Here is a 27,655-nt window from a genome sequence, read left to right as displayed (position 1 = left end):
TTTATCAAATATTAAATACAATGCAAGTAAACTTTTGGTATATTGACCACTAATTTCTAAAACATAAACTACTTGAAGATAGGACATAATTTAATTAACCTCAGCATTTGATTTTTAGTGATTGTTCCTAAAAGATCTATTGGAAATGAACAACATATTAGATTATCTAAAGAGAAGGCTAAAAGACAGGAGTCTGGTGGAACTCTGAGTTTTGAGAAGCAGTCAATCACACACATTTTCATACTTTTTAGTCATATATATTTATATTTGGTGTGTATGTATCCACACATGCATGTATACATGTGTTGGATAAGGATGAGGAGGACATCAGAGATCAACATTGTCATCAAAGACCTAAAAGATACAGGGATGGAGGTTGCTATTAGAACATTGTTTATTTCACCAGGGACTGACAGGAGTCTACCACAGCCTCAGTTGCAGCTGCTGGGTCAGATGTAGTGTCATTGTGACAACAGATTACTAAGACTTCCCATCTTTGCTGTGTAGTTACTGATTTAGCAAATGTATTCTTTTCCTTTATAATTATAACAGAAAATGAAAAGTTTGTGTTCATGTGGGTTAGATAATAGTCACTTATACCTTTCCTGTGTTCCTAGACTTCTGCTATAATAATACTGTCTGAAGGGGTCTGCACTATTAGAATATGCTACATAACAACACCCCAACCCACTAAACATGTAACATCATACTGAATGAAGAATACTCCAGATAGCGAGAATAAACTTCAGTAAGTTTCAAGGGATGGCCAATTCTCTGAGGTCTTGTGAGTCCAGTGACTATGAATGTACTGGACTGTCTCCTATAGGACAAATTAAGCACAATATTATACATTGTGTCACCAAAAGGAAGGATTGGCCACTTTGAACTCTGAGATCAAAGACATCTATATGTAGGAGAGCCACTGTTTTCCATATACTGAGTACTCTGAAGGTTGCTAGTTCAAGGGGAACCCCATGCAGCTCTGCCGTCAATGCAGCATTCCTGAAGACCCTGCAGCATTAGAAAAGTGGACGATGCAGACAGAGGCAATACAGCTCACGACAATCTTCAGCAAGAGAAGCATGCTACCCTCAGGAGTCAAGAGTGAAGCCATGTAATCCACAGCTGAAAATAATAAGATTGTTGGGAAATAACTCTTGGTGTCAGTAGGTCTTGGTAGAGCAAGAGTGCTTGACCCTTGAAATATCAACTGAATCTACACCCAAAACTTGCCAGTATTTCCTGAATTCAGTGGGAACTGCCAGGTCACAAATTGAGATAGAAAATTCTATAACCACAATTGAATACAAACAGGTCCAAGGGGGCACAAGAAAACTGCATGTGGAGATAGCCCAGTCTTCCTGGTTAGTTCTCAGAGATGCATCAGATTTCTTTTACACAAGACAGTACATGTTGTGATGGAAAGGCGGGACTTATGTACCCAGACGGAGCAGGAAAAAAGGCTGAGCATGATCTGCTGTGGGTCAGCTTCAGTGGGTATCAGCTGGAGATGAACAGCAACTTCATGACACAACTGTGGGCATCCCAAGTTACAGCAGGGAGGAAAGAATTGCTTAACAGTTAGATCTGTGAGCAGGTCAGCAGGTCATTCTCTTCCTGGAGAGACATGACCTCAGGTGGGATGGAGAGCTCAAAGGTCCCAGGCAGAAGAGACATAGAAGAGAAGAAAAGAGGAAATAGCTACAGTCATAGAAGGGATATGTAGGTCAGTACACTAAGGGCAAAGGATTTTATATCACATACTAAGGCCCACTAGGAAGTACAGGTCAAAGACCAACTAAGAATCAAGTGCACTCAATGTCTCATCTAACTGACACTGGCTAGCCTTTTGTCACTGGCAACCTTCAGACTAGATTGGGTAGCGTCTGAGGAAAACAGACAAGGTAAGAAAGACATGGGCTATACGTTGGTCTGAAAGATGGACCTCCCTTTGCCAAGCTGGATAACAGTTACTGATGATGATGTTAGTCCAAATTGCCAGCAGTAGAGACAAACACATTTACCAATACAGCACCATCCCCCCCCCCCGAAGCCAACTAGCCACTTAGTGACAAGTGTATTACACTCAGTCCCTTGCAATCCCAGTGTTATCAGTGTCTTCACAGACAACGGGCACCATTTGCTTCTACTGCATTTGGAGCTTCTTCTCTGCTATATAGAATGCATAATCCATAGTATCTAATTCCACAGATCCAGCCTCTGAATCAGAGCCTTCTTCACATGGTAGGAGAGTGGACCCAGGATACAATCTTCTGACCTTAAGCTGTCTTGAAACATAGAGGCAGCCTTCCGCATTGGACACTGAAGCAGCCTTTTAAAGGTTTAACTAAAGTGACACATGGTGTACTCATGAAAAACCCTCTACAAGGCACTTTGCCTCAAATAGTGAAGATATAAGGAGACCAAGAAGTTGGAGGAGGTGTGGTTCTATTTACCGTAATTCTCAATGATACACTGATTCATGTTTCATGTCACACAATCCTAGACCCTACAGGGTATGAGGTCCTGGCATCCAAAGTGTCTCTCTTAACAAGAACCACCACAAATTCCTGGAAAATGTAAAGTTATGGCTGCCCCTGGGGCTCTTTGAACTTCTTGTGGCCATATATGAGCAAACAAAGAAAAGTCATTCTCCAAGCATGCCTAACAGACCCTGAGAAACATAAGCAAGGAGATGGCTTTTACACAATAGAGCAGGAAGGAAAAATGAAAAAATTGAAATAACATGTGAAAATTTGGGGGCCTCTTGGGATGTGTCCTTTAGTTATGAAAATTTAGCTTAGACCACCAGTAATATGCCTAGACTAGCTGAGGATGAGAAAGCATAAGATGGCCATGGTGGATGGAGAGGAGAACAATTGTGCTGCCATGGACAACTGGATCGCCAAGGGGGTAATCCCTCTTTTGAATTTAGGCAGATCAAGTAGACTCTACATAAGTAAAGATACAGCAAATGTAAATATACAAAAAGGAAAGGCAAGCTTTTATAGACTAAAATTTACATCTGACAAAAGTATTATTTTCTTGTCATATAAATATTAAATATTAAAAAAGTGAACAACCAATGGTCAAAAGGAAAACAGGATCAAGTTCAGTTAAAACAGAATGACAGCCTTATCACAATGCAATATAACCTCAAGTGTATATTACAGTGGGAAGAAGCCTATCCAAAATGCTCTCTATTATAATTCCAACCCCATATGACATACTGCCCAAACAATGGAGAATATATGAAGATAACCAGTTGCTATGGTTTTCAACATGAATAGGAAGACTACAGATGAGGTTTAGGACAATGACACTATTCATGAAACTACAATGATGGAGATGTGCCATTATGAATTTGTCTAAACTCTTAAGATGTACAGCATTGAGTGATATAACCTGCATAATATGCATATAATGTGCATGTTAATTTAATCAAATGTGATGATCATTTCCAATTAAATAAATAGGAATTGATAGTTTTTTTTAATGTAGTCAAATATATACATACTTTAATCCTGATCCCTGAATTTACATCAGGAGAAATCACTCCATTTCTAGGGAGCTTAGGGGCCAGGCAAAGTTGTACCGCATTTCCACTCTGACACTGTATTAGTGTCATTATGAAGCCATTCACCGTGAGACTTGAGTCAGGGTGTAAGATTGGCAAGAACTCAAATAGTGTGGGTTTGCAAATTACACAATGGCACAGTGGCAAAGCCCTAGGAAGATGTGGTAATTCTAACTCGGAAGAAATAGTAAGGTATCAAAATTTAAAATAACACTGGGAAATTAATGATCTTTATGTGCACATGCAAAAGTCTACCAGTGAATATAAAGGTAGAGAAATGAAAATATAAAATACAGCCAGGTGGTGGTGGTGCACACCTTAATCCCAGCACTCGGAGGCAGAGGCAGGTGGATCTCTGAGTGTGAGGCCAGCCTGGTCTACAGAGTGAGTTCCAGTTTAGCCAGGGCTACATAGAGAAACCCTGTCTCCAAGAACCAAAGTTAATAATAATAATAATAATAATAATAATAATAAATAAGAAAAATTTAAAAAGTAAAAAGTAAATCTTAAAAAATCTTAAAATTGGAACATATTTAAAAAGAATTGTGCAAAACTACCATGTGGAAAAACTGTAAATATCCCTCAAAAAATAGAAAAGAAGATTTGAGCAAATGAAAGACAGGCATTGTTCTTAGAGAGGATGACTCACTTGCATAATTTTATCAATGCTCTTTTAATCTATCAGTGTAAACTGTAGCCAGTAAAAACAATGATGGTATTTTTAATGAAGCTAGATAAGACTGATGCTAAACTTTACATGGGAAAAATAATTCAAGTGTACACAGGAAAATATTGAAGATGAGAAACTATGGGACTGTTAGCCATTAAAACATGCCACAAGGTTCATGTTATTTCAAACATGGAACCTGTATGTGGGTAACGGTGTAAGAATAGCACAGTTCACTGCACTAACTCAAGTCAACTTTGTTTTTCCTGATAGCTGTATAGAGTTGAGCTAGGAAAGGCTGGCCTCTGCCATGACATGTCTGTTACATGCATGAGCTCTGCCATGACATGTCTGTTACATGCATGAGCTCCCAGTGGCTGTGGCTCTGCACAAGGTCAAGAGGGTTGGAAGTTCCAGCATTGAGGAAGGAGGGGCCCTTTACCCCCACGATAGCTGGAAGGCCAGTGGCAGTTGATGGCTGCTGAAGGGACAAAGTCACTTTTCTTTGGGGGAAGGTGCCCAAGTGAATGACTCCACACACATAGAGGAGAGAGAGAGAGAGAGAGAGAGAGAGAGAGAGAGAGAGAGAGAGAGAGAGAGAGAGAGAGAGAGAGAGAGAGAGAGAACGAAGTTGGGAGGCAGACAGGAGATATGTTTTGTGGGAGTGGGAGAAGAGTTGGAAGGGAGGAGAGTATACAGATATGAAAATTTCAAAAAAGTTTAAAATAATAAAACCTAGGGACTGAGGAGAGGGCTTTAGAGGGCTTGATACTCTTCCAGAGGACGTGAGTTTGGTTCCAGCACCAACCTGGCCAACTCACAACCACCTGTAACTCCAGCTCCAGGGGATCTGACACTTTCTGTTGGTACCCGAGGGCACTCACAGTCAGCGGCACGCACATACATAGTAAATGAAACCTAAAATCTTAGAAAGGTAAATAAAAACTAATACTTCCCCAAATGTAGAGTCAACTGAGGTATCCAGCCAAACGTGTTTGTTTTCTCTCAGTCCTAGCTGAGAATCCGTGACAGCCTCTTGCTACTATAAAATTTCTGCCTTTCGGTCAAATTCACCCTGCCCTCCCAGAGCTGTTTATTCTCTCCCGGCCTGTTCCAGCTCTTCTCCGATTAAATGGTAACTGGAAGACTTCCATAGCAGAGCTTATTAGTGGCTTTCTTTCGTTACTTTATTTTATAAACACGCTCGAATGCTGTCCCTGTGCCACGCTCGGCTGCACTGAGTGGCAGCAATAATTTTACAAGGTTACTGAACCACAGAGCAGACGATTTCCAGCCAGAGAATGGAAGAATCCTCTGCCGCTCCCCAAAGCCTGATATCTTCCTGGGTTGGCATGAGGAGTTGCATTCTGTTGAAACAATGGTACTTCAGTGATAAAGAGCAGGAAGATTAAAAGTGTTTGTTTTCATCATAGTTTTTACTTTTTAAATCAGCGCTCGGGATCGTGAGTTTCACTGTACGATTTCCATCCACACTTGGTTCTTGCTCATCTGTCCACACTGCCCTTAGCCCCTGCCTCCCTCCACAGCCTCCACCCTGCTCTCATATTACATTTATCCTAATATTCTCTTCATCTCTTCTTCTTTCCCCTCAACCTTCACTTAAGAGTTCTCTCTTACTGTTGTCTAGACTCTAGTTCTCTGTTCTATCCCTCACACACTCACACACATAAAAATAAAGATCTAGGATTTGCATATGAGAGAAAATGTGTTATTTGTCTCTCAAGATCTGGGGTAGTTCACATAAGATAATAATTTCCATTGCCATCCATTTTCCTACAAATGTCATGATTTCATTTTATGGCTTAATAAAATTCCATTGTGTATATATACCACATAAATGTGGTTATTGTTGCTGTGAATCACCCATGGGATACCCTAAGTGAACCCAACTCAGTTCTGTGGGGGCTGGCCCTAAGAATCTAGATTTCTTTCCAAGTTCTTTATGTGATGGTGATGTCCAGAGTGGTTGAAAGAAAGTCACAGTTCTGCAGCTGGCACCATTTCATTGTCAAAACTTAAATTTCCACTGGACTGAACAAGTGCTCTGTCTAGTCCAGACCCCTAGTGCTGTGCCATCAAGCTGTGCTGACGGACATTAAATCATCTCTCTCTTCTCAGAGCTTTTTCCTCCTTCTCTGACATACACACAGCATCCCAAAGTGACCTCCTAAAAGCATAAACCAGGGGCTGGAGAGATAGCTCGGGAATGAAGAACTGTTGATGTTCTTCCAGGGCACTTGAGTGGGATTCCCTGCACCCATGGTGGGGCGCTCACAACCCTTTTTAATTCCAACTCCAAGAGTTCCATCGCCCTCTTCTGGCCGCATAGGCAATTGCACTCATATGGCCCTTCCACCACATCTAATCCTGGCACTCAAAACATGATCTCAAAATAATGATCAAGCCCCAGAATTCCATTTTCTTGCTTAGAAATCTTTGTTTGAAATTCTTTTTCTTCTTCTGCTTTTAGTCTCTATTTTAGAATAATCCACATTTTACTCAACTAGTCAAGCAAATATATAAAAACTATGTTATAGCTCTCTCAAGAGTTAACTGAGCTGAACTGTGTGGCTCAAATGTTGTAAATTATATTCCTGTGTTTCTATTGAAATCATCCTTACCTTTCACAAATGAGGCCACTCAATCTCACTGTTAACACTTGGCTCTAGCACATTTATCCTTCTAGGTAATTAGAGGGATTAATTAGTCTCCCTGTAAGCCCCCTTTATAACCATCTACTCTCTTGTCATGCACACATCTCACAAAGCTCAAGTCCCAGAAGTCCATTTTCTTACTTGAAGCCTATGGGATAAACATAAACTTAACAACTAAGAACTTTTACTTGAGAAAATTCATCTATTATTAAAATAAAATCATTTTAGCTTTAATCTGCTATTAAATTCTTTAAATTCTTGAACCTCTGGTTACATTAAAGAGTCTAAAATTCATGCTGAAACCTGAAGGGGCCGGGCCTGCAGACCCAAAGCTGCAGGATCTCTGTGACACAAGGCAACAACAGGATAACCAGGAGGAGTCCCAGAGAGGGCCCAGTGTAGCAGAAGCCAGAGGCCTCGAACCAGACTAATGACTCATTGCAATGAACACTTACAAGTAAAGATGTATGGACTAAAGAGGATACTGTATGACTCACTGCGTCACACTACAGCTCCCACACTAGGACATTGGTGGATTTTTTTTTTTTGCTTTTTTATGTTAGTTTTTTTGTTTGTTTTAAACAAACAAAACTTTATTTTTTTGGAGGGGAGGTTTCAAGAGCAGAGGGCACATATGAAGGGACAGGGAGATGAATGGGATTAGGGTACATGGTGTGAAACCCATAAGGAATCAATTATTAAAAAAAGTCTAAAGTTCAGAAGAATGAGTATAAGTCCCAACTGCATTCTGAATACCCATCTTTGTATTCATAGATAGGTGCAGCTCTCACCCCTCATCAGAGAAGCTTCTTTTTCTGGCAGAGGAAACCATCACAGAAACCCACAACTAGTCAAAAGGCAGAGAACAACAGACTGTTGGGTGCCCATCACTGATTGATGCATCTAACAACACAACCTGTATACCTAAGGCTCAGGGAGCAAGGCAGAAGGTGGGGGGGGGGCGCGTAAGAGCCAGAGGACCAGCACATCTGCTACCAGACAGCACCTCATATCCAGGCCCATATGTAACACGTGTTTATGAGCTAGAAGACACTGTAATCGTTAAATTGCCTCAAATGACCTTGTACTAATCCTTGAGAAACTACTGCTAACATCTCTGGAAAATAAAGCAGGTGATGAAGAAGAACAGAGCAGTTAGCTGTCAGGACCTTTTATAAGCAATGTGGAATTAAAGATAATGAGAACAATGTTTTAACTGTTGATGAAAAATGACAAAATTTCAAAGAAACAGGAAAAATGAACATCTTTGGATGATGAGGTAGTAGGGAAAGACTTTATGCAACAGAAGATCATTAAAACAACAGTGGTCCAAGAGTCAGAACAGCCCTCCCCAAGGCAGATGCTCTTGTAACTTCAGTCACAGCAATTGCAGGTGGGCTAAGAACAACACTCATTTAAAATAATTACATTGAAATTAGATTCTGCATCCTGGGTGAAAGAAGTCAGGCAAATCCTATTTGTTCCAGAAAAGCTTCCACTAAACTTGATAGAATAAAAGAGGAGAGGATCATATAAATAACAAACTTTTATTAACCTCCAGCTTTAATTGCTCACTCAAAACAATGTCCTTCTCAGGACAGCACCAATATGCAGCTTCGTTTCACACTCCACTACTTCCTTCTCAACCAAACCAGGTGTAATGTGATGTTTGATTTGGATCTGTTATTAATGAATGTGTTGTAAATTAGAAAAAAATAATATCAGTTAACCAACGAAATTACCAACCCCCGAAGAGTCGCTGTGGGCTAAGACCTGTAGTCTGCACAGAGGGAGAAGCCATCGTACAGTCCTGTCCTGGAAGCTACCTAGGGCTCCGCCACTAGGGAGTTGATAGTACTCTGGTTTACTTAATAAGAAGTCAACTTATTTTCTTGGCATTGTGCTGCATCTGTGACTCTGAGTTAGACTTGGGGTGTATTTATGAAGCTAAGAGAAAATGTGGAAGCTTTATCTCACACAGTGTCTGCAATTTATGATATGATTCAAGAACATTTTACCCCCAGAGCTTCTGGTCTACGAAGGCTTTCAAGAAAGAGAGTAGTTCCATACCAAGCTTGAAGCCAAACTCAACATTTTAAGGAATATACAAACAAACTTGATATGTCTACTATAAGCCTAATTGCACTTATTCTAGATATGAAGTCCAAATTATACATGCATTTAGCAAGAATTGGAAGCATTTCATATTACTAATTCTGTGGAGTTTACGACTCCAATTTTGTTTACAATTCTTAATTCTGTATCATTGACCAGCTATGCACAAAAGACAAATCGGCTGGGATTTCATCAGAATAAAGATGCAGAGAGTCCAGAGTTTGCATCTCTAATAAAAATCCTGGAATACAGAATGTTCCCAAATCCTAAGACATGTGATACACACTAGTGGATGAGCTACACCTGACCCTCTGTGAGGGTCCCAGTCACAAGCCAATGGTCTGGAAAACATTATACACATGTACCTTCTGGCTAAGCACATAGGAAACATCAATTTAGATTAAATTCCCATTGTCATTCTGAAAAGGATTCAGTGTTCTGGCCCTGTGAACTTTTTTGAATATGAACTTCAATTCATATTCAATTTCCTGTTTCCTTAGGATCCCTAATGGGGTAAATGTAGTCTAAACTGCTCTTCATAGGTAAACTTCAGAAAGAACCTGTCTCAAGCTTTCCACAAAAAGCATGTTTTTGTAAAAGAAATTTAATTTTCATCATTTTTTGTTTCAAATGTATTAGCTTTTAATCAATGATTTACCTCTGGTCCTGGAGGGCCAGATGGTCCCTGGGGTCCTGGGTCACCTGGTTGTCCCTAAAAGGGGAGGGAAAAATCAAAATAAGAATATTAATGTAATAAACATAACTGAAAGTGGAATCTGGCATTTTGCAATCGAACAGCATTTAATTCATCATGTCAGACAAAGTTGTGATGACTTTCCAGAGATTTAGTTTGTAAGGTCTTCGGATTGCTCTTCCAGTCACTTCCTGTCAACGCCCGAGAGTATCAGCCGCCTTCCCCGGCTTCAGACTTCACACACTCATCACACCGTCACCGTGAAACTTACCTATATCTGATGTCTGTGGTGCAATACATACCTGCTGATGTTAGCTATACAAATTCACCAGTCAGGTGGCTCGGGCAAGAGACGTGTAGGTGTGAAAATGTGCATGTGTGCGTATATGTGTGCATATGTGCATACATGTACATGCATGTGTGTATGTGAGCATGTATGTGTATGTGCATGTCTGTTTATGTGCATGCACACGTGTGTGCAGGCACGTATGTGTGACCATGTATGTGTGTATGTGTATACACATGTATATATATGTGTGTGTGTACATATGTGTGTGTATGTTTCTCCAGAGACAGAATGATAAAGCAGCAGTGGGAAGTTTTAGAAGAGGGTTTGCATTTTATAATCAGAGTTCTAGGGCACTTCTGAAACTTTTTCTCCTCTTTGCTACTGTAAGCTGCTTGATGAAATAATTGTGACTCACCTGGATTGAAACCCTTGCGGCTAGGTGTCTCTAAATCTCCCCTGTCTCTAAGCCTCCATGTGAGCTTGTCATCTGATTAAACTCAGCCTAAGACGACGTCAGTTGCAGGATACAGCACGAGGGGACCCATTTCCTGACGACTGCAGCTTCCCATGTTGACCGGCTCCCTTCGTGGTGCTAAGGCCTCTGACATGAGAGGTTCAGAACAACTGTCACACCAGAATTCAGACGGTTCTGGCAAAGGCTCATTTTTGAGTGGCAGAAAAAAACTTGTAATCCATCTGAGTCAGTGTACAAGGAGTCTTAAGTCTAAAAGGGACAAGCGCCTCTCTTAGTGATGGGGTGGGTCTCACTGGCGCCCTCTAGTGGCAAAAACCAATTAGGACGCTAACGAAGCACCCAAGAAAAGACAGCACATCCTCAGGCCTTTGACTTAAGTGACCAGGAAATGTTAAGAAAGAAATTGGGGAGCAGTTGTACTAATATTTCATAATAATTATTTGTTTTATAAAACTTAAGTTACCATCTTTCTATGGATGTCAGTTTTCCTTTATAAAATATTTTATGAAGATTTTCAAGTAGCTTTCAGAATGGTGCAGTGTCAAGTAAATCTCTATCAATAAGGAAACTTCCAGTATAAAATGTTAAGGGGGCAGCAAGATGGCCCAGTGGCCAAAGCACTTGCCACCAAGCCTGATCTACAGACTGAGTTCAACATGCTGGGGAAATCACATGGTAGACGAAAAGAAAAGACTCCTGAGTTGTTCTCTCTCTCTCTCTCTCTCTCTCTCTCTCTCTCTCTCTCTCTCTCTCTCTCTCTCTCCACACACACACACACACACACACACACACACACACACGTAAACAAGAATGCTACAATAGTCTTTGTTTTCTCTCGCTCAGGGGGAGGAGAGTTCCTGACCCTTCCAGAGTGGTAGCTTTCGCTGATTTCTGAACTTGCTGAACAAAACCTCCCCTGTTCCAGAATGCACACACCTTCCACATCAGGCCATTCTTACATCTGGAAAATATTCTTTCATGTTATAACTCAAATCCACTTGTAAGCAATCAGAGCAACCAGGAAAACCTAAGACGACCGAAAATCCAAGCTAGGACTGAGGAAGACAGCCTCAGGAATCATTCCTTCCATGGCAGCAGACAAAGCTTTTAGGTAGACACGAACTTGCCTCACCAAGTGTGGCAGTTTTTCTCTTAAGAAGTCAGTACATTGATTTTGTGTAAAAAAATTTTCATAAAATAGGAGTCTCCTATCCTTACTGGAGAAGGTTTTCAGGCCAAATATCTTGGTATTAGTAAGATGGAAATGAGTTTAGGCACCTAAGAAAAAGTTCTCTCATTAATATATCATATGTGTGTGTTCATACGAGTGTGCATGAGTGAGCACATGCGTGTGTGTGTGTGTGTGTGTGTGTGTGTGTAAGCCACAGGTCAATCTTGGGTGTCATTCTGAGGCATCATCCACCTTATCTTTTGAGACAGGGTCCAACATTGAGACCTGGATCTTGTTGAATAGGGTAGGCTGGTGGTCAAACAAGCCCCAGGACCATCCTTTCTCAGCCTCCCACCACTGAGATCACAAACACACACGCACCACTGCTGAGCTTGAACTTGGGTCCTCATGTTGCACAGCCAACAGTTTACTTAACGAGCCACATCCCCAGCGCTCGTGAAAGTCAGCTGTGAGTCTAAGCTGTCTTGAGCTCAAAGCATATATTTCTCAAAGTTTGGTAAAAATGCAAAAAAGGTCAACCATCTCCCTGGTAATGGAATCCCCACTGACATTAAATTATTTTATCAGAATACTACAGGAACGTGGACAGTGAGTCAGTAAAACTCATTCAGACCATTTTCATGCCTCACCAGAAATAAACGTTATTAGCATTTGTTGTGATTTCTTTTATGAAGGAAATATTAAGTTAGTATGTTAAAGGTAAAACAGACTTCTCTTAGCTTAGACTACAGAGAGAGTGGCAATGCACAGTAAAGTCTCCCTCTCTCAAACTAGAGAAGTATTCATAAGCACAATATAATCTGACTTTCATCTCAAACACAAGAAATCGGGCATTGTGATGATTAGATACCCGAGGTCATAGAGGGTCAAATGTCAGAGCTGGGACTTAAACTCATGTCGTTATCTCTTAGTCTCACTACTCATTTCTCCTATGATAAGCGTGCTACGATATAAACTGGATCAGAGGTTGAGCAGCTTAGCAGTGATTAGCCTAATGTGAGCCTGAGGTTGACTTCAGTGGTCTTACAATACGAACTGGAGAGCATGTGACAATAATATTGGATTTATTGTTAGTTATCTGACTTAGGTAACTGTGTTCTGTCACTTCTTATGACTTTCAAAGGATTTTTAAAAATCATCAAAATACAAAAAAGGAAGAAAAAGAAAGGCTCTGGCCTTCTTTACCGGTCACCTCAGACACCAGGAAATCCCTGTTGCTTTGTTCAGGCTCCTTTAATCTGTTAGCTGTCATCTTGACCGACTCTCCTGCCCTATTAGGAACTGCTGAGTTGTCAAGATCCAACTTCAGGGTGGACGGGCACATGGTTAATTAGATTAATGGAAAATAAAAATAGGTCATCCATTGGCATGTCATTGGACAAAGTGTAAAAAGTATTCTTTGGATTAAGTAATTCCTGGGAAATATTCACAAGGTGCTAAATTCTGAAACATATCCCTGCTTCCTGAGAGAAGGGGGTAGAATTAGAGAGAGTCTAATAAAGTGCTCAGGAAAATGTAATTTTAATATTTTATTGTGAACTTTAATTCTATATCCAATTTTCTATCTATGATACTTTTTTTTATAGCTATAGACAACATTAATTTTTTTTCTTTTTAAAGACAGGGTTGCTTTGTGTAGCCTTGGCTGTCCAGGAACTCACGCTGTAGACTAGGCTGGTTTTGAACTCAGAGATCAACCTACTGAGTGCTGGGATTAAAGGTATATGTCACCACTGCCTGGCAAGTATTAGCATCTTAAAACAGCCTTAAAATATGAAGCTCTAAATCAGCATGGCACCATGATTGCGAGTCTGGGCTGTGGCATACCTCATTACCTACATTCACTCAGGTGTCTACTGACCAACTATGGGACCTCATTCAAGTTAATTAACTCTCTGTCTTAATATCATTCATCTATAAAATAAATAGTGCCAACTTCATAGGATTGTTGTGACTATTAAATCAGATATGTAATCCTTACAACATTGCCTAGCACTTCCTAAAGAATAAGGCTTAGGTAAGACCATTACCATTGTAAATATTCAGAGGTCTATTTTTAACTTAAGCTTTCCTTGTTTTCTTTATGGCTTTGTTGTTGACACAGGGTATGAATCAGTCTATGGAAGTCGTGCTGAAAACCTGTGGGCCCGCTATCTCCTAAGACTGAGGAGAGAGATGTGAGGCTGGTAGGCATCCACCTCATGCCATACATCCTGCCAATACCATTAACAGCATCAAGACTCTGTGCTTATCACAAAAAGCAAAGTGAAGGTTCAAACCTACTGAAGGTCCTGACTTTCCTCTTATCCCTGGTGGTCCTGGTGACCCAATGGTGCCCTAGAAGAAGAAATTAGAGGTAAATTGTTATAGTAAAGAAAACTTTCTGCTTGTATACTTCTATAAATATTCATGGATGTGTTTTAGAATTAAACATCATATTGACACCATATCCTTTCAAAATGCATGGCTGAAACAATAAGTCCTCCTTTCTTTAAATCAATGCATTTAGTTCTTCATTTTTATCAAATGAGTGGTATGAAAGGTACCTTGTCTCCAGGATACCCGGGTTCTCCTGGTTCTCCTACCATGCCTTGTTCACCCTAGGAAGCACAATTTCACAGAGAGACAATGCATTATAAGTATGGTGATACACAAGAAGGCAAGTATTCATTATAGAAGAAAAACTCTATGATTTTCCCTACTTCTTAGAAAAACTAATATAGTACAAATTAGACCCTATAAATAAAACCAAAATATTTAATAATTTCTGTTGACATGAACATAATAACCAGCTGGGGGGTGGAATTATCTCTGTGAAAATGTTAATAATATTGAAGTCACCTTATCACCTTTGATTCCAGGTGCTCCTCTATTTCCTGAGAGGCCCTAAAAATACAAAAAGTGATATTTTGTGACATCATGGAGAAGTTAAAGAGAAATAGGAATAAGCAAATAGAGCCATACCATTGGACCAGGAGCTCCCGGGGGTCCAGTTGGTCCTGCAGGACCAACACTTCCCTGAGGAATGATAGGAAAGATATCATTAAGCACTTATTAGGATTAGCAAGCAGGCATGGTACAGTTAAAAAAAAAAGTTAATGAACTGGAAACATTTTTCCCAGTTCCAGCAACTTTTCTTCTTTTTTAAAGCAATACTCCACTCTTAAACTCTAGGCATCCCATCCTTCCTCCTGATTCTACCCGAGTCTGGTCTAGTCAGACCCTTCCCTCCACTGAGCTCTTATGTTCATTCTGTTCACGACATTCGATTTGCAGCTTTTTCCAGACAGATTAACCCCTTGTAGAAATATTTTAGTGTTAAGTTCCCCTCAAATAGTCAAATATATTAATCAACCAGCTCAACTTTCTATTTTATTCATTATTAGCTGTTGTGGGATAATCTTTTGTACACTGTGAAGATGTCTGTGTTTTACCTCATCTGATTGGCTTAGTAAAGAGCAGAATGGTCAATAGCTAGGCAGGAGAGGACAGGTTTCTGGTGTTAAGACCCAAATTTGCTTCTCATAACTCTGTCCTGGCTTCCTTGTCATTCTCCATCCTGATAACCACTTTAGTTCAATCCTCTGTCAACAGTTCTCAAATGGTCAGAAAATTGTATATGTGACCATGGCTGGCCCATGCCTATACCTCCAGCCACTCTGAAGGATAAGGCAAGAGGATTGGAGAATTCAAGATCAGCCTGGGCAACATAGCAACACAGTGAGAGGATAGCTGTAAAACAACAAAGAACAAAAATTCAAAGGTAGGTGTACTGGCTGAGACCAGTAACCTCAGCACTCAGGAGTCTGGGGCCAGCCTTGGCTTCACAGTGAGCATGTTAGCTCTCAGGGTTCTCATCCAGGGAAACCACGTCTCTAAAAGCAAAGCAACAACCGAAACTTTTGTTTCTGAGATTCTAAAAATGTCACCAGTTTAAGCTAGAATTCAAATTATCAAGCTAGCATCATTGTCCTCTCTTTTAGATACCCACCACACTTCTCTATCCCCCTCTCTGTTACCCACTTCCTCCTTTTCCTCTTCCTCCTCTGCATCCTACACTCACCCAGGATGTCCACTCCCCACCCCCAGTCATATTCTTCCTCATAATATGTTCCAAGTCTTTGAAGATAGAATGACCAGTACCAAATCCTTTCGTACATGTCTCCCCCAGTCTCTTAATCTGTACATTGGCTGAGAGCAGACACATGTGCCATTTTCCACCCTATCCCTAGACTCAACCTAATAAATGTGATATAACAGTTTCAATATAAAATGTGGAGTGGATACTAAAGGAATTAACTTTAAAATATATTTTTATTTTATACAGCAATTTCTAGAGTTCTAGTTCCCAACTTTTCCTTACTGCATGGGCAGTAGTCTACATTGACATGATACAAATTTCAGAATGGAAAACATGACACTGGCAATTTTGGAAGAGTCTTAAAGTCTGTGAAGTACACCAGAGACAAATTATTCCCAACGTGTTTAGTCCTGAAATGTATGGGACTGTTAGCAGCAAACAGTAATACTTTCCAGCTTAATAAATATTCAAGGGCAATCACTGCTCGCAATTTCAAACTTGCCAATAGAAAACAGTCATTCATGTCACTACAGTGGCTAGTTTATTCAAAGTTCATAGCTTTAAAGCTGATATTAGCTTAAACCACACAATAAATTTCTGTATTTTGGAATTGTTCAGAAATTATCTAATGCTGGAGAGTCATTTTATAAACAAAAAGACTTTCTTTGTGCTATTTTTCACAAACAATATAGAATTCTTAAATTTTGTCTTAGTTAAATTTGTCTCCAAATGCTTAATCTAGCACTTTGAGATGAATGTATTTTGAATTCATGATATCTTATTTTACTTTTTTTGTGATTCTAAAAGAATCATCACTAAGATCAAGAGATATCGAGAAAAAGGCTATGAAGAACTCACTAAAACAGAATAGTATAAGGTAAAAGTGGAGCAGTAAGTTCAGGGCCATTACATCAGCGTACCAGAAAGTATGTGTCAGATACTTGTCCTGAAAAATTATCGCCTTCTATAAAGCAATGCACGATGACTTTATGAGAGTTTCAGCTCATCAAGGGAACCTGAAGGTCCTTTGCTATTCCCTACCTACTGTAGTCCCTGCTGGGAGAATCTTGAACAGACAGAAGACGCATAGGAACCTAGCTGAGGGTGTCTGGGCTCTAGCACCAGGGGTGAAAGAAAGAATAACCCACAAAGCTATAAACAGCAGAGAACTTTTGATTCAAAGAAAGAGATCAAAAGCACACCTTCATTATATTAGACAAAGGAGTCATCAGCCACTTCATAGAAGTTCATATGAATGCATTGTAGAAAGGACTGAATTCTGGACTTTTCAACAATGCCGACCATACTCCTAGGTGAGCATATCACTAGAGTAGTTAAGAAAGCAATGGTATTCAAACAGCCAACTCATGCAACGATGCAGGGACACTTGGCTCGGTCTGGGAGGGGGGAATGGACCTGCCTGGACTGAGTCTACCAGGTCAACCCCGGTCCTCGGGGGAGACCTTGATCTGGAGGAGGTGGGAATGGGGGGTGGGCTGGGGGGAGGGGTGGGCGAGAGGGGGAGAACAGGGGATTCTGTGGCTACTATGTTGAACTGAATGGTGTTGTAAAATAATAATAATAATAATAATAATAATAATAATAATAATAATAATAAAAAAGAAGAAGAAAAAGAAAAATCAGCTGGACAAATTAAAAAAAAAAAAAAAAAAAGAAAGCAATGGTAACCAACAGCATGGCACACCAAAAGTGGGTGAAGAAAGCATGAGCCTCTGCTGGTCTTCAACTGGGTAGTAAAGGTGATTCTCACAGGAAGTGTCTCGTCTATGTCTTACACTTTTGAAGAAACTGAGTCCTGCTGGTGCCTTTAACAAGACAGTCATAGATATATCTATGTATACATACATTTATCTATAGAAGAAAGCCATTTTAGCTTACACAAAAGCAACAGTTATCTTTTTGATTTATACTACTAGTCTAATTTTCCTGTCTGTTTGAGAAATATGTTTAAGCTGGGTTTATACAGCAACAACATGAAAACTCATTTGACTAAGTTTTTAAAGAACATCTGACAATTTAAATTGTGTAATAAACTATTTCATAAAAATGACATTTAGTGATACTCACTGTAATACCAGGAAATCCAGGAGGCCCAATGCCACCTACAAGCCCCTATTATGAAAGAAATGTACAAAATGTGTTCATTTTGATTGCAATCTGCTGAGGGATTTTCTGAAATGATGACACATATTTCCAGGAAACAATGTGAAAATTGACTTCCATTGAAAAACAGAAAGTACTTTCTTCTTTTAAAAGTATTTTGAGATGTTAAAACTACCCTCTAGGTTAGGGTATATAATTCTCTATGCCTTATAAGTACTTAATAAAGAAGAAAATACAATCAATAATCAACATTACAGACATATTTGAAATGGCAGATGGTCAGTATATAGAGTTTAGAAGAGTATTCTCAGATGGCCAAAAAAGTCACATCTTTTGAAGAATGTTGCTTTAAATTTCTACCTTTATTTTAATGTTAAAACAGAAATATCTGATTTTGTTATCATAAAAATCATAATGTGATGTGTCACTAAATTTACAGGGAACGAGGGAAAGGAATGATCTCCCTCAGTATGCCATGATTTACATTTTGAAACACATACATGATAAATTATTGAAAAAAACTACAAATTGCACTAAAATATCTACTTTACTTTTGTATTTAAATGTTTAAATGATATTCAAGAATAATTATGATATATTTTAATAAAGAACATATTTTGCAGAGCATGTTTTAAACATGCTGAATCCAGCTTTAATAACTCCCAGGGATATAAAATTGCTAAACAATTAAATAATGGATTCACATGAGGTCGGTAAGTACTCAATAGATAATATTTTAAAATCTAAATGATGATTACTTCATTACACTTGAAATTAGATCCCCCTAGAATTATGGGCATGAAAAAGTTGGTAAATATTCTACTCAAAATATTACTCAAATATTTAATAACTTAACCTGATTCAGTTCTAATTTTCTCTTAAATCCCATGGCTTAGACACAAGCAAAACCTTAGCTAAACCTACCAACTTACTTAACTAATGCTAATTTGTACAGAGAATTTTAAAAAGAAAGTATGTTTATAGTCGTTGTGATACTGACTCATGTATAAATAAATATAGGAACCAGTCACAATTTAGAATACACAAATTTTGCACTGATTCTAATCATTCGAAAATCTAATGAAAATAATACACATATGGCACAGATTCTTCAGAAGGAGAAAAAGTGAGAACAGCTTCCCTGCAGCATGGAAACCCAGCATGCTATTTTGCAGTGTGGAAACCCAGCATGCTATCCTGCAGCGTGGAAACCCAGCATGCTATCCTGCAGTGTGGAAACCCAGCATGCTATCCTGCAGTGTGGAAACCCAGCACACCATCACCACTCTTTTGAGGCAATGCAACAGTTCTTGAAAGGCACCTCTTCCCCAGTCTGAACAGTGATATGAATAACCCCAAGTGGAAGACCTCTGTGCAGAACTGAGGAGCACAGTTAGTGCCTTCACATACAAAGGTCAGTGTTGTGTCATATTTACCCAAGTGACTCAAACGTGGTTAAAGTGATTGATTTTAGTGACTGTCACGTATCCAAACAACTCTGGGTTATCTCTCACACTGAAAAGTGACAGACTAGAGTGTGCACAGAGGTGTGGAGACTGCCCAGCTGCGTTGTTTGTAAATACGCTCATAAGGATGGCACATGCAGTTGCCACAGAGCATGAGTGATGTGAAACTGTCAGGATGGACCATCACGAGGTACTCACAGGACTACCATCCAGACCAGCAGGGCCTCTGTCTCCAAAGTCACCTGGAAAGCCCTGCAGAGAAATGAAGAATGTCGCTGTCAAAGCTGGAATATACAAAGAACTCATTTCACGGGCTTATTTTCCTTTTTTTTTTTTGTATTATAACTTCTTTTTTTTTTCTTTTATTTATTTTACATCCTGCTGTTTCCCCTCCCTCCTCTCCTTCCAGTCCCTCCACCCACCTCTGGCCCCACCCCACAATCCATTCCTCCTGTTCTTGTTCAGGAAAGGGTAGGTCTCCCATGAGTATCAACAAAACATGGTGTATCAAGTTGCAGTAAGACTAAACACTTCCCCATGTATTAAGGCTGGCCAAGGCAACCCAGTATGAGGAGTAGGGTCCCAAAAGCCAGTAAAAGAGTTGGAGATGGCCCCTGATCTCGCTGTTAGGAGTTCCAAAAGAGGATCAAGCTATACAATTATAACATATATGCAGAGTGCCTAGGTTAAGAATTTTGTAACAGAAACTATGTATTTCCTGGGTCTGGGGACATAGTAAGTTGGTAGGATGCATGCTGCACCAACCCATGTGAAAAAGCCATGGTATGGTGGTGCACATTTATAATCCCAGTGCTGGGGAGGCAGAGTTAGGTAGATCCCTGAGATTCCTTGGCCAGCCAGCCTAGCCAAGCCGGTAAGCTCCAGGCCAGTGTGCAATCCTGTCTCAAACACCAAAACCAAACCAAGGTGGATGGCCACTGAGAATGATACCTCTTGCCTGCTTCCATATATGTGAGTACATATGTGTGAGCACACACACATACATGTATACACATGAGTGTGCATCACACACACACACACACACACACACACACACACACACACACACAGTAAAACAGAAAAAAATCAATACCCTAAACCCTTATCTGTAATCCAGTTTTTGGATTAAGTTTCATTGATTTTAAAACATAGTATTTCTATATTTTTATGAACATTATTTTATATACCTCATACTATACAAATAAGAATAAAATAGTAAAGATAGAATTTTTTATTATTACATAGTCACTGAATGAGAGGGAACATAAGCAAGATTCTGTCTAATTCATTAGCTACCTTTGCTGTCCCATGTGGTCCCTAGACTAAACCAGAGAGTGCCTATCAGCAAGTACTTTCCATATCTCGGGCTTTAGACACAGTGTAATGTGTGTATTTCTAATCTTCACAGCAGGTCTATTTCATGGATCCTAATGTCTTCATTTTGTATCTGAACAAATTAAAGTACAGAAAAGGTAAGTTCTTGGTCCACGGTTAGACTGCAAAGAAAGGTAGTCTAATTTAAGAATCCCTTTACAATGCTCTATCAAACAGCTCATTATTCTGGGATAAAAATACAAAAACTCAGTCTTTGAAGTACAATTTTATAAGGGAAGACACAACACACCTAAGTTCCTCAAACATAAGGTGTTCACAGTGTGAAACACCTCGTGAGAATTCCACACTGTAAAGCCTTGAAGGATGACAAGATAATAAACATGAATTCTCTTATAGAATCACTCAGTACCCAGGTGCTTGTGCTGAGTACTGGATACGAAGGCTTTTCTATAATGATGTACCACTAATCCTTCTGAACTGTAAAATGCACTTCAAAAAAGTTTTCATTATCATCATCATCACCACCATCATTGTCATCAAAATTTTTTGGGTCTGTGCATGTGTTGTGTTTCCATAATGTGTGTGGGGCACACATGCCATGGTGCGTATATGCTGGGCAGAGAGCCGATTTGTGGAATTGGTGCTGTCTGTGGGTCCCAAGAATCAAACTCAGGTCACTGGGCTGCTTCCTCTCTGATGACACCCGCTTGTGTCAAGTTGACATAAAACTAGCTAGTACAATGAGCTAATACATTCTATCTGAAAGTATTTATGACAGCCAGGTAATGAAAACAAAAGAGGAAAAGTGTTGCATAAATCTGATAAATTAGAGATGATGGATGTTTTTCTGCAGTGAAATAATTAGGAAAGTGGGACACAGTAGGTGATTCCCTTAATGTGAAATGTCCACAGCAGGCAAATTCACAGAGATACAAAGTGGAGATGTGGATGTAACAGGAGGGATGGAGGTGCTTCAGAGCATTGGGTTACCTTTGAGGGGTAATGAAAATGTTCTAAAACTAGAGAACATGATTAATGTCCAACTCTAAATACACTAAAACCCATCAAATTCTATAACAAACTTAAAGGAGTGAAATTTGTGTTATGTGAATTATATTTCATTAGAGAATCGGGACTTCAGAAACGGCTCAGTCAATGAGGTTTGATGCAAAGCAAAAGGACCAGGGTTCAGATTCCCAACATATGTGAAAAGTTGAGCTAGGTGACACATGCCTCTATCTCCAGCACTGGGAGGTAGAGATGCGTCGACCTCCTCGGCACTCATTGTCCAGTGTTGCCAAACTGAGTGCTCTAAATCCACTGAGGGACCCTGTCACACAAAATACAGTAGAAAGCAATTGAGAGAGATGCCTAATGCTGACCTCTGGTCTCTGTAGAAACTCTAACCACTTCCACACACACGAACCCCACGTGCGTACCACCACCACAATCATTAACAGAGGTGTGACAAGCCAGGAACAAAGCTGGGGTACCAACAAACATTCTTGGACACTCACTCAGGACTGACTAAATGAAGTGCCATCTCTGACTTAACACACCTGTACCCACCGCCCACCTCCACCACCTCCCCCCACAACCCGGTCCCACCACAGTCCAGGGAGAGAAGTTACTCTCTTAAGTAACTTCCCACAGTTTGTGATTTTCCCTACAGAAGAAAAACAGAGGGAAAAATGGGGAAAGGACTGTGGTCAGTTCCTCACCTGTTAAAATTTCCAGACATCCTTCAAGCAGCAGCAACACAAGGGAACTTTCCTGCTTACCCCTGGTCACTGTCCAACATTTATAAATGCTAGCTGCTGACTCTTAACTTTATCCTTCAAGCAGTTTAGTTGAAATGACTGGTAGCTATTTTATGATTTTAATATTTATTATTCATTAAACATCCCCTATTATAGATATAAAGAATGGATTTTATTTCTTATTCTATATACATGTTCATCAGTATATCATCAATTAAAAAATTGCTACTAAGTAGAGATGTCTTTTTTTGTTTTTGTGATCACTACACACTTCTTTGACTGTGACTAATATGTGTGACTTGCTTCATTGAACAATTAGCATATAGCAACAGTGATGGATTTGACTGCATAATTATACTACAAAATCTATGTAAAATTCTTACTACCATGAAAATAGATATATCCCTGACCAGCTTGATGATTTTAGCTTTGGTGGACAATCTCACATGGCAAGGAGTTGTGGCTATGGGGCCTGATGGTGGCCTATGCCCCAAAACTAGTAAGAACCCAGAACCCTCAATTCTCCAACTTCAGAGAGTAACTTCTCAGAACCGCAATGAGCTTAGATAAAGATTTTTCTGCCAGTCAGACCTCCAGATAATGCAGCCCTGATGGCACCCTGAAAGCTACCTGATAATGTGAGTGCAAGACTCTGTTAGGCAGTATCTGGATCCACACCATGAAACTCAGTCCTCCATACTTGTAGCATTTGTTATGCACCAACAGAAATCGGAAACTAATAAGACTACCAGTTTAATCTTTAAGTAGAGAATTATAAAGCCTTGCTCATGCATTTTGTGAAAGGTTATTAAGTCCACTCACTATTTCTAGAATCGTAAGCCTGTCACAGGTTTGAAGATTTTCTGCTGCTGTTTTAGTGTAAGTTCAAGTCCATGAGCAAGAAAATTAAACAGGTTAAAATTTTCTATTTACCTTTATCAGTTTTGCCTTCATCTTCTGAAATATTTGTATCCTTAAAACTTTATTATTCTAGCATTTTGTGTTTATATCTTTTCCAGTGGAGAGGGTAAATGATAAAATTTTGAAGAAAATTTGCATGTAATCTATATAAATCCAGATTTAAAATATTGGGTGTTTTTTGATGCTAAATATTTGTGAATTTGTAAGTATACCTATTGCTACTATCACATTAATTTTATAACTCCTGGGATCAAAAATAAGAGTATAGATGGGAAGCAGTCAACAGAAACTTTGAATTGTTAAGAACTACAATTTGAACGTGTAAAAGTCCACTGGACTCAATTATACAATTAGTTTAACATTCCTCTTCCGTATTGTTTCTACTGTATGACCAAATCCTCATTACAATTTTAAGTCATTACTGTGTCTAAAATTAATGTCACCTTCAGGCATTCCAGGCTTTCAGAGAAGACATGCTCAGAATGTCTCTGAGGCCCACACGGTATTAAATTGTGACAGCCAGCCGGAAGGATGGACCTCAGTGTTCTTTGATATGTGACAGTCCTGCTCTTGTATAGACCCCTTCCATGTCAAATTATGGCTGGTGTTTATTATCATGCCCAGAAAACAAAAGTGGCAGTGAGTGATATAGGAAGCTGTCCTAATAAAGACGCTGCAGCCTCTCTAGTCATTGTCTCCCATCTCAGGAGAAGAAGAACTCCCATTCTTAAGACACTCACAGAGCCTTGTGGAAGTCAGAGCTCTATTACCAACTAGCATCTACCCAGACAGCCAGTAAGCATACCACCTTACAGATAGATCTTGTCAGCCCAGTCAAGCCTTGGGATGACTATGACATCTACCCAATCTTAACCTTAAGCTCATGAATTAGACAACTCCAACAAGCCATTTGCAAGCTCATGACTAAGGAAACTATAACAAGATATATTTGTTGTTGTTTAAGATTACCTATTTGGAGTTATTTCTCATATAGCACTGAATAACTAATACACTGTAACAATAGCGGTGTCTAAAATTGTAGGGCTAGGCACTGAATCCTAAATGGCATGCCACCCATCTGCTTTTCCTGCACATTCCTTGTGTTTGTTTGTGATCCGCAGAGCCTCCTAAAGCTCAAAGGTTAAATTTCCCTCTTGCCTGAGTCTAACAATGATACTGTCACCAAACACGGAAGTTTTCAAACATGAAACGTCACATCTGCTTGAATATACTGGTGGTGTTCATATTTTAGATCACTCATAGATACTTGCAGTGTGTTTAGATATGTGTGAACAATGAAAAACTTCTTGCTGAGAGTGTTCAATAAAAGGATTAGTTTCCTAGTTCTACAAGGAAATCATAAAAATAATATGCATAGAATAAGAAAAATAATCATTAAATGGTTATAATGACTACACATTACAGGGTTAAAAAATAAACGCAATATAAATACTGCTATATAATATACTTTTTTCTATCTAGCATAAGGTTTAAATATATTCAGCTTAAAGTAGAAATAAATAAAAATTATCACTAAATAGTGATAATAAAATATGGTAATAATACATTTTATAAATAAAAATACACTAAGCTGTCAGACCAGTACATAGAGAGGTATATCTTTCTAAAACAAAGCAATGGAAAGAGATCAGAATAATTTCTCTAGAATTAGGAAGATGAATTACATTGTAGACTTTAATTCTGTGTATCCTACACATGCACATCTATTTCTGGCATTTTAAAGTCCTCTATGGAGGAAAGAGATCACCACAGATCAAGGCTGGAGTGTGGCTGGCTCTGTGATACCCACTTTCCACATCCTCTTTTTTCACACAGCTAGGACAATTTGAGCCACGAGTCAAAGGTGAAACCTAGCACCTCAGTTGAGCTGATGGTAGACTTCAATAGGACTTTGAATCATTCCAGGCAGGCTTTGCTAGTCCATACCTCCATTTTCGGAGTCACTTCTGCCTTGTTCTTAAAGAACAGTCATTACCTCGTGCTCCTGATCTGAGAACTGGCATTGTCTTTCCCCTCATCTCAAAAAATATTTGTGACACAGCATCTGCCACTCTTGCTGTTTTCCCTCAAAGAAAACAGAGCCTCATACACTAGACTTGCCCGCTGTATGTTACTTATGCTTCATTTTGATGACCTACAAACGTCTCTTCATTTTCCATCTGTTATCAGCCCTGAACATAATCACTCGGCTGACTCTCCACCTGCTGGTGTCATGTCCCAGTGAAATCATGCCCTGTTTTGGATTTTCTCCAAATGAGCAGTGGGTGTCCCTTTCCTAGGCCTGTGGATGAAGCGAATTCAAAGCCCTGGAGTCTGAAATCTTCTATACACTCGTCATGCGGCAGTTAGCCAAATATGGTTGTAATAGATGGTTCCATAAAGTAGAAACCAGAAAATAGCTCTTTTTTTCCTGAATGAGGAAGAAATCATTGGAAAATTAATGGCAATCTACCAAAAATACCTCAGCATTTCCTTTATGACCCAACGAACTGTAACTTTTTCCTGAAGCAAAGAAAATACTGTCTGTGACTTCTCCAGAGAGTGCATGCATTGAGACGATAGTGTGCTCTATGTGTTTAAGATTGCCATGGGCTAAATATAGACACTAATAACAGATGCTCCACAGACCACTTATACTCCAAAACTCCTAACACTGGGGTTAGAAGCCAAAACATAGCTTACTTTAAATAGACTCCTCCAACAGAAAGCTATATGAGAAAGAGATGGGGTGGAGGGGTGGGGAATTCTTTTCTATAGTTAGAAAAATAAACATCCCTTAAGGGTATCAATTTTCCCAGGAGTAAAACCTAGTTCAGTCATGCTCTCAAACTTTAAAAGTAACATGATCTGATTACTTGTAACCTAGTCCTTTCAAGTCCAAGAAATCTCAAAGAATTTTGATGTCTGTGTGCGTACACACATGCGCGTGTAAGTGTGTGCATGCAAGTGCAGGTGTGTGCCTTCATAGTACACATGTGGAGGTCAGAGGTCAACCTCGGTGCTCAGGTGCCCTCTACCTTTTGTTTGAGATAGTGTCTTTCTTTGGCTTGGAAGTGCATCACAGAGGCCAGGCTAGTGGGTCCCACACTTGCAGGGGTCTGGGTCTCTACCCACCTCACTGTCACTGAAATTGCAGACGTATACTTCTGTACTGGATTTTCCATGGACTCTGTGGATTGAACTCAGGTCTTCAGGCTTGCAAGGAAAGCCCTTACTGAATGAGCAGTCTCCCCAGCCTAAAACACTGGTTTTTGTTCTTTTTGTTCTGTTTTTTGATGGTTATTGTCTGGGTGTTATTGAGAGTAAATGCTATCTCCTTTCATGTTTGCCTTCAGTCACGGAAAGTCAGCTGTGGTATACATTTTTTAGATGTTGAAACCACACAGCTTAGTACAATAAACACACTGTTGGTAAATCGACCCAGTAGCCCTGTAAATTCTTCTAAAAGCAACCTTAGAATTAACATCTGACTGCTGCCCTACAAAACGAACTTTGGGAACTGCACTGAAAAATACGTGGTTTTAGGTATAATGTATGAAATCTACAGTTTTCAAACATATGCCAATCCTGTTTCCCTTTACTATTTTTCTTTTTTTTAAATTAAGAAATGTTTATTCATTCTTCATACCAACCACAGATCCCTCCCTCATCTCTCCTCCCACTCCCCCCAGCCTTCCTCCCCAGCCCACCCTCCATCCCCTCTGTGAAAAGATATGGCCTCCCATGGGGAGTCAGCAAAAGCCCTACACAAACCTGAGGCAGGTCCAAGACCCTCCCCCTGCATCAAGGTTGTGTAAGGTGTCCCACCATAAACAACTGGCTCCAAAATGCCAGTTCATGCACCAGGGATAGATCCTATTTCTATTGTTGGGGGTTGCTCAAACAGACCAAGCTACATAACAGTCTCGTCCATGCAGAGGACCCAGTCCAGTCCCATGCAGGCTCCACACCTATCAGTCCAAAGTTCATGAGTTACCACTAGCTTGGTTCAGTTGTATCTATAAGTTTTCCCATCATGGTCTTGATGCCCCTTGTTCATAGAGTCCCTCTTTCCTCTTTTTGACCAGACTTCCGGAGCTCGGCTGGTTCTTGGCCATGACTTTCTGCATCTGTTTCCATCAGTTACTGGGTGAAGGCTCCATGATGACAGGGTATTCACTAATTGATCACTGGGGTAGGTTAGTTCAGGCAACTTCTCTGCTATAGCTAGTAGTCTAAGGTGGAGTCATCCTTGTGGATTTCTAGGAACTTCCCTAGCATTCA

General features: G+C 39.7%; 1 protein-coding gene across 1 annotated transcript in view; it reads right to left on the bottom strand.

The window, feature by feature from the left end:
- Positions 1-27,655, bottom strand: part of Col24a1 (collagen type XXIV alpha 1 chain) — a 274,801-nt gene that overhangs the window by 180,484 nt on the left and 66,662 nt on the right. Inside the window, exons 13-19 of the mRNA XM_042280059.2 lie at positions 19,554-19,607; positions 17,854-17,898; positions 14,649-14,702; positions 14,526-14,570; positions 14,231-14,284; positions 13,968-14,021; positions 9,693-9,746 (exon numbers count right to left, since the gene is read on the bottom strand). Of these exons, the coding sequence (XP_042135993.1) occupies positions 9,693-9,746; positions 13,968-14,021; positions 14,231-14,284; positions 14,526-14,570; positions 14,649-14,702; positions 17,854-17,898; positions 19,554-19,607 (360 nt within the window). The remainder of the gene's footprint in view (positions 1-9,692; positions 9,747-13,967; positions 14,022-14,230; positions 14,285-14,525; positions 14,571-14,648; positions 14,703-17,853; positions 17,899-19,553; positions 19,608-27,655) is intronic.

This window comes from Peromyscus maniculatus, chromosome 6, assembly GCF_049852395.1.
Source record: "Peromyscus maniculatus bairdii isolate BWxNUB_F1_BW_parent chromosome 6, HU_Pman_BW_mat_3.1, whole genome shotgun sequence".
Classification (NCBI taxonomy): domain Eukaryota; kingdom Metazoa; phylum Chordata; class Mammalia; order Rodentia; family Cricetidae; genus Peromyscus; species Peromyscus maniculatus.
Note: the sequence above shows the minus strand (reverse complement) of the source record. Positions and strands in the feature narration are given on the sequence as shown.